The sequence below is a fragment of the Natator depressus genome, chromosome 1, assembly GCF_965152275.1.
Source record: "Natator depressus isolate rNatDep1 chromosome 1, rNatDep2.hap1, whole genome shotgun sequence".
Classification (NCBI taxonomy): domain Eukaryota; kingdom Metazoa; phylum Chordata; order Testudines; family Cheloniidae; genus Natator; species Natator depressus.
This window is the reverse complement of record NC_134234.1, coordinates 246,614,856-246,626,861: the sequence shown is the minus strand read 5'-3', so window position 1 is coordinate 246,626,861 and position 12,006 is coordinate 246,614,856. Positions and strand designations below refer to the sequence as shown.

The 12,006-nt window shown below is 48.3% G+C and overlaps 1 protein-coding gene across 3 annotated transcripts in view; it reads left to right on the top strand.

The window, feature by feature from the left end:
- ATP6V0A4 (ATPase H+ transporting V0 subunit a4) overlaps positions 1-10,058 on the top strand; it is a 49,138-nt gene extending 39,080 nt beyond the window's left edge. For 2 of the 3 annotated variants that reach the window (XM_074940316.1, XM_074940325.1), the window contains exons 19-21: positions 1,712-1,829; positions 4,633-4,804; positions 9,412-10,058. In XM_074940316.1, the coding sequence (XP_074796417.1) occupies positions 1,712-1,829; positions 4,633-4,804; positions 9,412-9,505 (384 nt within the window). In that variant the 3' untranslated portion in view covers positions 9,506-10,058. The remainder of the gene's footprint in view (positions 1-1,711; positions 1,830-4,632; positions 4,805-9,411) is intronic. The other variant, XM_074940335.1, reaches the window with a different exon arrangement.
- Positions 10,059-12,006: the final 1,948 nt, after the last annotated feature.

Here is a 12,006-nt window from a genome sequence, read left to right as displayed (position 1 = left end):
TTGCCTGCGGCCTTTTCAATAGTTTCAGGGAAAGCTCTTGAACCCATTCCTTGTAAGAGAAGAGCCCCCTGAACCTTAACCCAATCCTCTGACCAAATCTGAACCTAAACTTTGTTGAGATTCAGACAGGTATAACGCCCCATCCCCTTCCACTCCCCATCTATTATTGTTCATTTTCATGCCTCACTGGGTTTATAGCTGGCAAAATAAAGCCAGCGTGTAGCATATCATAATGTACTTCCTATGGGAGAACCTGTTCTTTTTTATCTTCTCACCCAGTTCTGTGAACCCATGAGGTTCAGATTTTGAGGCTAAGCATCGGAGGTTTTGGGTGTGAACCTAACTATAGGAACTTCCAGACTGGATCAGACTTCAGGCCCATCCAGTCCCGTACCCTGTCTCTGATATTGGCCAGTACCAGCCGCTTCAGAGGAAGGCGTAAAGACCTTGCAGAAGGCAGATGTAGAACAATCAGCTCCCCATAGAAGTCTCATCCTGCTCTCTAATTACCAGAGTTGGCTTAAGCCCTGAAGCCCAAGGTTTAACATCTCCCCCACCTTCTGAGGTTTTGTCCGTCACGAAGGTCTGGTTTACACTACAAACTTCTATCGGCATAACTATGTTGCACAGGGGTGCAAAAAATCCACACCCCTCAGTGATGTAGTTATACCAACCTAACCCCTATGTAGACAGCACTGTGTCAGCAGGAAAGCTTCTCCCGCTGACATAGCTACCGCTCTTGGGAAGTTGGATTAACTACACCGATGGAGAGCTCTCTTCTGTCGGTTTAGAGCGTCTTCGTTAAAGTGCTACAGCGGAGCAGCTGTATCGGTGCAATGTTTTAAATGTAGACTTGCCCGAAGGAAAAGCAGTTGTCCCGGTGGAAAAAGCACAGGAGTGTTCGGCAGTAAAAGAACTTGAAATCTGGAGAGGAGGGTGAGAGCAACTAAGATAGTGACAGAAGTTGGGCGTAATTCTCACCTGAATGTACTGATCCAACACCCACTGAAGACAATAGAAAGACTCTCGTTGATTTCAGTAGTGTTGGATCAGCCCCTTTGTGTTCCACATTTATTTCAGGGTTGCACCCTTGCAGCCTGTAACGTGTGTGTGTGTGTGGCGGGGGAGGGGGCCATTAGGCCTCATTCATTTGAACTGGGGGAACCCAGGATGTGGGCCTCTGGCAGCAGACACTCTGCCTAGACTGGGGTTCACAGCAGTCCCAGATGCTTCAGGGGGAGGGGGTTCAGTCTCAGCCGGCAGTTCGGGAAGTGGGATTGGCTGGCTGAGGAGGGAGATGGTTCTTAAGAAATGCACTGATTCGGCGTATGTCCCCAGAAGCATCTGCCACCAGGTTTCCTGTGCAGTTCCAGCCATAAACTAAAGCTTCAGGCCTTAGGGGAGTTCAAGGACGACAGTGGTCATCTCACTGCCACCCCCCAGCAGGGGTTAAATTGTAGGGATGGTAAAGGGTAGTTCTTTAGCAGTTGCCTCAAGTTGCCTTTCTTCCGAATGGTGGGCTGGGAAAATAAAGGAGAAGGAACAATTTTCAAACCTTTCCTTTTGACCTGTGAAGTACCCATGTGTTGCTCCCACGGCCATGAAGACGAGGAAGGAGACCAATGTGCCGCACATTAAGGCAGCACTGCGCTGTTCACTTACGCTCGTTTAGTGCTGCTTGTTCAGCAGCTTCATTTTTACATCATTCCAGTTCAGTTTTGGCGATACGTTTGTCCACCAAGCTATCCACACGATTGAATACTGCCTGGGCTGCATCTCCAACACAGCATCCTACCTTCGGCTCTGGGCCCTCAGCTTGGCTCATGCACGTGAGTTATCGCTCTGTGTTCGTTATTCTTCAGGTAGTGACTGTGAAGGGCTGCTACAGAAAGGATTTGAGTAGAGCTGGTTGGGAATTTTTTGTCAAAAAGTTTTCTGTGGAAAATTTTGGTTTCCCCAAAAATCAGGGAAATTACCCATCAGGAAAATCAAACCAAATGTCAACCCAAATAAACGTGTTTTGGTTGGTCGAACGAAATCAAAATGTTTTGTGGCAGTTCAGTCTGTTCACCTAAACTGCCGCAGCGTGGGGCACGGGGTCACTTGCAGGTGTAAACTAGTGTAAATGGTGGATTATCTGTAATTTAAAATCTTTAAACCATGATTTGAGGACATCAGTAACTCAGCCAGAGGTTATGGGCCTACTACAGGAGGGGGTGGGGGTGGTTCCATGGTCTGCGATGTGCAGGAGGTCAGACTAGAGGATCATTATGGTCCTTTTTGGCCTTAAAGTCCAAGTCCCTCTGGTGTCTTGTAATTGTGGTTCCTCATGTCCACGCTGTGGCCTTGGCTCTCTGGCTGAACTACATTTCCCATGATGCACTGATTGAACCATCATGGGAAGAGGTAGCACATCCGGGGAACCCAGCCCATAAAGGAGAATGAGAGCCCGAGGCACCAGAATTACAACTCCCCATGAGGCACCGGGGCAGCTCAGGCAGACACAGATTAAGGTCAAACTGACGTGAAAAGAAATATTTTGATTACGTGCAGCAAATAAAAATGAAACATTTTGATGTGGGAATAGCTAAACTTTTCATTTTGATCTGAAATTTTCCAATCAGAATTTTTTAGAACTCTCCATTTCATGAAAAATTTCAATATGTCAACTTTTCATCCTGATTTGGAATGAAACAAATGTGAAAATATCAGAATTCCCTGTAGGACAGAATTTCTGATTTTTTGACCAACTCTAAGTATTATTATATATTTATTATTTATATTTTTGTGGCACCCAGGAGTCCTAGTCATGTACTGGGGACCCCACTGTGCTAAATACTGTCCAACACAGTACCAGACAGTCCCTGCCCCCATAGAGTTTACAATCTAGAAATGGGCAACTACAGAAGGAAGGAGTGCAGAGATCCCTGGATTGGAAGGGGTGAGCTGCACTTCCCCTTATAACAGTCTTGTTGGCACATAAATGAGTCTAATAGGACTTAATTAGAAGCCAAGTCACACTAGCCTTATACTGGAGATAAAGTGATAAAAAGTATAAGACGTTTGAGTAAAAGGGTGACATGCACTTAAATATACAGGTAGCCCTTTTATGAACATCTGAACACCTGTTTTTCTTGGGAGGTTTAGCAGAGGTGTTCATTACAACTATTGGCAGCTAAGATGATAGCCCATTCATCTGAACTCTTACATCAAAATATAGTCTAAGGATCTTTCTGTACTGTCCAAGGAGATAGAAGAAGGATGATCCAATGGTTAGGGTGCCAGCATGGACTGTAGGAGAGCTGAGTTCAATTCCTTGCTTTGCCACAGACTTACCGTGTGACCTTGGGCAAGTCACTTAGCATCTGTTCCCCATCTGTAAAATGGGGATAGCAGCACAGAGGTGTTGTGGGGAGAAATACAATGAAGACTATTAGGTGCCTAAATACTGTAGTCAAGAGGGACATGTAAAAACTAGGGCTGTTGATTAATCACAGTTAACTCGTGATTAACTCAAAAAAATTAATCGTGATTAAAAAGATTAATTGCAGTTTTAATCGCACTGTTAAACAACGGACTACCAATTGAAATTTATTAATATTTGTGGGTGTTTTTCTACATTTTCAAATATATTGATTTCAATTACAACACAGAATACAAAGTGCTCACTTTATATTATTATTTTTTATTACAAATATTTGCACTGGAAAAATGATAAACAAAAGAGATAGTATTTTTCAGTTCACCTCATACAAGTACTGTAGTCCAATGTCTTTATCGTGCAAATGCAGCTTACAAATGTAGATTTTTTTTTGTTACATAACTGCACTCAAAACCAAAACATTGTAAAACTTTAGCGCCTACAAGTCCACGCACAAGTCCACAAGTCTTGTTCTGCCAATCGCTCAGACAAACAAGTTTGTTTACATTTACAGGAGATAATGCTGCCCTCTTCTTATTTACAGTGTCACCTGAAAGTGAGAACAGGCGTTCGCAAGGGACTTTTGTAGCCAGCGTTGCAAGGCAAAATCATAGGATAGACTGATCAGAGAAATAATTTTGAACCCCAAGAGAACCCACCTTTTACACAGGCACCTATTGCCTGCGATCACAGATCTTAACATTAGCTGGAGATCAAGTAGACACTCAGTGGTAAGAAAGGGAACTGATTTTGGCAGTAAGGATGAAATGCAAAACCATGAAGGACACTCCTGGCATCCCACTGTCTGAGGGACCAGAACTATTACAATGACACAGACTATTATAACTCTGATAGAAACAAATGGGAGATCTCAGGAGAAAGCAGCCCGGATTTCTCTAAAGATCTCTGGCAGGTGCAGTCACACACACAGCTCCGCAAAAGGACATAGAGCCAGATCCTCAGCTAGTGTAAACTGGCAGTGCTCCAGTGAAGTCAATGGGGCTCTACGGAGGACCAGGATGTTACACCTCAGCTGCACTATATACCCACTTCCCATTTGTTCTGCACACAGCTTCCCTTTAGGGAAGGCATTGTGAATGATGGAGCACAGAACAAATGGATTGTTCCATACAGCGAACAGGGTGGGCGTATGGATTTTACCATTGTGATGGTTGAACTAATCTTGCTCTTCCCCCCTGCTTGCTTTGCAGAGTTATCAGAGGTCCTCTGGACCATGGTGATGAACATCGGACTGAAGAACAGCGGCTGGGGAGGACTTATTGGGGTCTTCATCATCTTTGCCATCTTTGCAGTTCTCACTGTAGCTATTCTGCTTGTCATGGAGGGCCTCTCTGCCTTCCTGCATGCACTGCGCCTTCACTGGTACGTATTCGTCCCTCTTCAAGCTATGGAAGCCTTTTCTAGTGCAGAGACGAGGGCACGCATTTTACTGCAGAGAGTCCATGACGATGTGCATGGGGAGGGGCACGGGGTGAGGGCATGTAAATACTTAATTAGAAGTGAGACTGTATGCCTCGGTAGATGCTCATATTTGTTACAGGATGTTTTCTATTCACAGCCGTTTATTGTACCTCAGGCTTATGCCATAACACTGCACGAGATTGCACTTTCCTGTTTGAAGACGGGCAGGCATGCAAAAATATGTAAACGGTCAGGTGAAGTGGCCTAACTGAGACCTCCAAACTCATGTCTGTTGGGGAGTAGCTCATGTTTCTTCTTCGAGTGCTTGTTCACGTCCATTCCACATTAGGTGTGCGCGCGGCGCGTGCACGAGCGTTGGAAACTTTTTCCCTTAGCGGCTGCCGGCGGGTCCCCCGAAGGGCACCACTGCGCCCTGCATATATACCCCGGCCGGCCCAACCCCCTCCAGTTCCTTCTTACCATCCGTGGCGGCGTTGGAACCATCTCTCTCTCTCTCTCTCTCTCTCTCTCTCTCTCTCTCTCTCTCTCATAGAAGAGCAGTCCCTTAGCCTTTAGAGTAGCTGTTATCAGTTTGTTTACTTACAGATTGTGGACACTTAAGTCATTAGGTGCTTGGAGGCCTCTAGCACGGGCCGCGGGGCATGCTGCAGGCCCACGGCTTCAAGGCTTGCACCACGTGCCGCAAACCTATGCCAATTAGTGACCCCCACAACTCGTGTCTACGTTGCCTGGGGGACGGACATCAAACTGAACGGTGTAGGATTTGTAAGGCCTTTAAGCCAAGGACAAGGAAAGAAAGAGACTTTCGCCTAAAGCAACTGTTGATGGAGGCTGCATTGCAGCTGCCAGGCCTGGAGCGCCTGACGCCGGCTCAGGCTTCTTTGGTGCGTAGTGCCCCGGAGCCGTCAAGAGACCTGGCATTGGCTAAGCACCATAAACTGTCGGCCCTGGAGTGCCAGGCTAGATCCTGGCACCGATTGTCCTCCCCGGTGTGGCCCCCAGTGCAGCCTAAAGGATGGCGTGGTCGTTCCCCGCACAGGAGGCTGGTGCCTCCCAAGGCCCCGAGTGCCGATAAGAGCGGGAAGGCTGCGGTACCGGCGCTGACACCGACAGTCCCGGCAGCACAAGCCCCACCGAGCCCAGACCTAAGTGAGCTCAGTGCGGACGATGGGCTCGAGGGCATAACAGATCAGCCCTCTGTGGAGCGATGTAGCCCAACCTGCTCCCCATCAGCTACCTCGGATAGTGGCAGAGGCTTCCGTCAGCTCCGGGTGCCGTCCATGCCAGAGGCCCCGCAGGCGGTGCAGAAGATCATGTCCCTCCCGGTGCCGCCCACGCTGGCTCCTGCGGTTCCCCGGTCACAGGGTAAACCTGTGTTCAGACCACCACGGTCCCCACCTCAGTGGGCACCATTCCCCATCGTGGGGGGACGTCCCGCCGGCACTCACCCTCCCATAGCCGCCACGCATCTGACCGCAAAAGGCAGACACCGCGCAGCACCATTCGGTCCCCAGCCCTTGGGCACAGGCAGAGAGGCTCGAGGCGCAGCTCGCCAGTCATTGGGTGCAGACCTTTGGAGGCACGTGCCCCCCGGCAGAAATACCGATCCTGGCACCTGGTATCTCTGAGACTGCAGTACCGCTCCAGGGACCAGTCGAGGGATCACCGTCACCATTCCTTGGACCGTGGCCGATCCCCTAAGAGGGCATCACTGCATGCGGGTGCTTCCCGGCATTGGGCCCACTCTGACTCCTGGGCCTGCTCCTTTCATCGGAGCAGTGTTCAACTCTACCCCTACCAGGGCATTCCTGCTGCTGGAGCGATTCAGGGCCAAGACCCAAGGTATGTGGTCCCCAGAGGAAACGACGCTGCACATAAACATCAAAATGCTCAGGGCAGTGCGCAGAGCTTGTGCGGTCTTCCTACCTCACCTGTCAGGCAAAGTGGTCAGAGTCCTGACAGACAACACAGCCTCGATGTTCTACATCAACAGACAAGGGGGAGCATGATCCTCTGCCAAGAGGCACTCCATCTTTGGGACTTCTGCCTCGACCATGGAATCCATCTAGAAGCGTGTCACCTTCTGGGTGCCAAGAACATGCTAGCGGAACACCTAAGCAGGGACTCCTCCTCTCACCATGAGTGGGTGCTCCATCTAGAGGTAGCCAGAGTGATCTTCCAGAGGTGGGGAACTCCCCAAGTGGGGAACTCCCCTCTTCAGAAGGGGTCCAGAAGGTCCTCCTCGAGAGTAGAAAGCCCTCGACTAGACAGACTTACCTGGCAAAGTGGACGAGGTTCTCCCACTGTGTGGCCAAATGGGGCATCTCCCCTTCGCATTCTTCAGTGCAGTCGATCTTAGACTACCTGCTTCAGTTGAGGAACCAGGGTCTGGCACACTCCTCTGTCAGGGTGCATTTGGCAGCCATTTCCGCCTTTCATCCACCCATCCAGGGGCAGACGGTGTTCTCCCATGACATGACGATCAGGTTCCTCAGAGGTCTCGAGAGACTTTTTCCTCGAGTTCAGTCTCCGGTCCCTCGATGGGATCTCAGTTTGGTTCTCTCCAGGCTCATGGGCCTGCCCTTTGAACCTTTGGCCTCATGCTCCCTGTCTCACCTATCGTGGAAGGTAGATTTCCTGATGACGGTGATGTTGGCAAGGAGAGAGTCTCCAAGCTGCGAGCCCTGACCTCGGAACCGCTTTACATGGTCTTCTATAAGGATGAGTTTCAGCGCCAGCCCCACCCAGCCTTCCTTCCCAAGGTGTGTCCACTTTCCACATGAGCCAGGACATTTTCCTTCCGGTCTTCCACCCTAAGCCCCATGAGATTAGCAAAGAGAGGCACCTTCACGCTTTGGACGTAAGAAGGGCTCTGGCTTTCTACCTAGATCGGACAAAGCCTTTCTGTAAGTTGACTCAGCTTTTCATCTCTACTGCTGATAGGATGAAGGGCCTCCCGGTGTCCATGCAGAGGATTTCTAACTGGATCACCTCTTGCATTTGGACCTGCTATGAGTTGGCGGGAGTCCTTCCACTGCCGATCATCAGAGCTCACTCGACCAGAGTGCAGGCATCTTTGGCGGCCTTCCTGGCACACTTCCCAATCCAGGACATCTGTCGAGCCATGGTCCTCGGTGCACATGTTCACAGCCCACTACGCCATCATGCAGCAGGCCAGGGACGACGCTGGGTTCCGCAGAGCGGTGTTGCAGTCAACACATCCGTGAACTCCTACCCACTTCCAAGGGTACTGCTGGGAGTCACCTAAGTTGAATGGACATGAGCAAGCACTCGAAGAAGAAAAGACAGCTACCTTTTCTGTAACTGGTCTTCAAGATGTGTTGTTCATGGCCATTCCACAACCCACCCTCCTTCCCCACTGTCAGTTTCCGGCAAGAAGGAACTGAGGGTGGGGGGAACCGGCGGCACCCTATATACCGCATGTGCGCACCACTCCAGGGGGCGCTGGAGCCGGTCCCCTACAGATAATGGTGAGGGAAAAACTCCCGACACCAGTGCATGTGGCGAGCACACACACCTAAGTTGAATGGACATGAGCAGCACATCTCGAAGAACACCCATTACAGGAAAGGTAACTCTCTTTTGTAAACTCCTTCCTGGTGGTGGAAGATTTAGGGTTAACTCACTGTTCCACCTGCACTTAGGAGTTCAGAAACTTTTCTAAGATCTTATAAGAACCCAGACTGATGTGTAAAACAAACTCAATGCAAGGGAAAAAAAGAACTCATCAGTCCTGGAGTTCTCTTGGAGGGCTTGTGTTGTTTACTTTGCATCACGTGACATTCCATCCCTGACCACACAATACAGTGAGCAAAAACCAGCTTGTAAAGCTTGGAATCACTTGATATGGGGCTGGAGGGCCTGAGAAGTTTGCTAGCTCTCGGATTCCATTGTACTGCATGAAGGAGTGAACTTGGCTGCCCCTGGTGGTTATCAAAGCTCTCTCGGATATTAGGTTTAGTGTAGGAACAAGGGCCTAGTTTTCACTGCTTCCAAGATACTGGTGATTGTCCCCTCACTGGCAGTGTTTTCAGACTGATGTATGAAAGGGGCTGTAATGGTCCGTGGCTCTTCTGAATTCCTTTTTTAGCCATACTCTCTCTCAGACACTTTACTTTCCTCCTTGTACCCCCAACCCAAGGAAGGTGGGAACCAAATATGTCAAGGGTGGTTCTTCTTCCTTTGAAATGTAGTTGCCAACGGTGCTGTTGCTGATCCTGCCCCTTTCCATTACGTCAGAGCGGCCCTCAGGAAACCCTAGCTCAGCCACCAGTCCAGACCATATGCACATCACAAAGCTGTAGAGATTCCTGGAAACGTGTGCATGTTTCCGACACCCACCCTCCACTGTTAGTTAAGCTGCCGGTCTCTCTCTTCCTGGAGCTGCTATTTTTGTACCTCACTGCTTGACTTTTAAATGTTCCTTTCTTCCCTCTCTCCCCACCCCCCTATGTTCTCTTGCAAACTCATGTAACACATTACAGTGCCTCTTAAACTTCTCTTTGTGTTTATTTTCCCCCTATCAGGGTGGAGTTCCAGAACAAGTTCTACGTGGGGACAGGTTATAAGTTTTCTCCATTCTGCTTTAAGTCTATCATCGATGGAACTACAGAAGACTAGAGACAACTCATTGCAAAAACCCTTTATTCCCTGGACCATATTTTTCATTCCTTGAAACAGATTACACTGTGGAGTACAGAATCCTCTTCAAGTGAGCTTCATATTCTATGTGGTTAAATGGAATGGTTGCGCTGGCCTAGCACTAGGTACAAACCAGACACTACTCTCATTGAAGGGTTAACCGTCTGTCATAATTTAGCAAAAATTTTAATCTAAAAGGTGACCATTTTTACCTATACAATGCTAAACTGTAAATCAGTGGAGCAACAGAACACAGAGACAACTCCCAGCATGTTGGCCAGATCCTCAGCTGGTGTACACGTGCATTGCTCCGTTGATGTCAATGCTGCGTATCTGGCCCTATCTGTAGGAGTCATCTGTCTACTCTTTGGATTAAAAACAGAGGATGTGTACTGTTTTGAAATAAATTAATCATCAACTCTCACGTGTTTTTCCCCCTTTGCTGTCCTGCTTTGTGGTTTTTGTTTTTTAAGAAAACATTTAAGGGTTGATTTAGATGAATTCCTTGGGTGATCAGAAGACAACTGCATGTGATGAATCCCTGTACAAGATTACATTTCTTAATACAGCACACAAATACAATTCAAAGTAACTTGAGAAAAATGCTTGCTTTTAAAGACATCCTTTACTACGACAAACTGCTTATTATCTTATTTGTTCCAGAGCTTAACATCGCTGGATTATAGGCTTTCTCACACATTGTCACTTTAGAAAAGCAGTAAATTTGAATCACACAAATACAAGGACACACCAGCTGCAGATCAGCAATGCGGGCCTTTGGGGTTTCTAGTTCTAGTGTGTACCTGTCATGGCTGAGCTCAGTAAAGCTGATCATTATTTACTAGCAGGTCTTAGCAACAAATCCTGAAATCCTTGCTCACTCTTTACTCAGTGCTGACCACAGGCACAACTCCCATGGGAGTCACGGGGAATTTTGCCTGAGTAAGGGCTTCACAGGATATACATCTGGGAATAAGCTCTCAAAAGCCTGAGGCTCCACAGATATCTGGGGGCGTAGCTACCATTGCACGAGTTCAAACCTTGTTAAAACAGTAAAGAGAGGTCCTCTCTCTGAGATCGTGGTCACTAAGACTTGCCGGGTCCAAGACTAGCAGCCTACAAAATAGTCCTCACATGGGGGAAGCGCTGTATGATCTGAGCTTGGCAAGAAATTGTTGCCTGTGTATCCAGGCTTACGTGCATCCCGTTGATCTGGATGGTGTTTGTTTGCAGTAGTGAGGTGATGGGAGCTACACAGTATCGTGAGGTGGTTAACAAAACAAAACAAAAAAAATCTCAGCACTTCCTGACATTTTCCACGGTAACTGTTGTCATCTCCTGTCAGGGCTATAGCGCATGTTTCCTGAGATCCACCCAGAGCAGGGGAACTGCCAAGCCTCGGGCAGTCTGGTTCAAATTCGCATCCCAAAGCTGAGGCAGTTAAAACCTCTTTCCTCCCCAGAAGTGATCCCGCTAGCGCAAACGTTAAAACACGTCGATGGCAAATCTGGATGTGCTGCTGCCCACACTGTACCTCTCATGTGGGGAAACAGCCTGGACCGTTGGCAATCTAGCACCCTCCGCCAACGTGGTAAAACCACTTCCAAAAACGAGCGCCAGAAAATGCTTCTGGCAATTCCACTGGGAACCACAAGCTGCCAGCTGCATTTGTTCCTTTGCAGTTCGTTGCTGAAAAAAGCCTTGTGCCTGACACATCATTGCTAACTTCACCATCTTTTATTTCCAGAGTACTCTCAGATTGGCGTGGCATGATGCAGACCCTCCTGTGCTCCAACACAATGCCCCTTTCTGTTACCACATTCCTTAACACCGGTTTGTTATACTGAAGCCTTGATTACATTAATGGATGAACCCGTAGCCATCCAGACCACTGCCATCCAAGTGTTCATTCTCGCATCACTGACACAATCATGCACATCACTGGATTGAATTCGTTCAGTCTTTAAGGCAGCTGCCAATTCAACAAAGGCATTGAGATGTATTATTTTCATTCGCTTTATCCAAAATCTTCATTGTTTTGCATTTCCATTCCTGTTTATGTACAAGTGCCGAGCCAGATGCATCTTCCCCCTTCTGCATGCCATAGGCATTACCGGGGCCAGGGATGAGAGGAATGTGTCTCTCACCAGGTTATTATAATTGCACTATTGTGTACTGGCCCTTATATTGCCCTCATCACCATCGTATTTAATACCTTCCAGTCGTTGATGTCCCTCTCAGGGCAGCTGCAGGAGTCATTCATTTTTACTCCTGCTCTCTCTGCGTATTTTTTGTGTGTTTGCACCTCTATTTCTTGGGTGGCTGACGTTCCCAGGAAGTGACATTCACGTGTCTCATTGGACATGGTCTGGCCCCACTTCATTCGGAATACTAATAGGCAACACTGCTGCTTCATCTACTCCTCCCCACCCCCACGCACACATTCTGTTAGCCAGTTTATTCCCAGTTTCTCTGGGCAT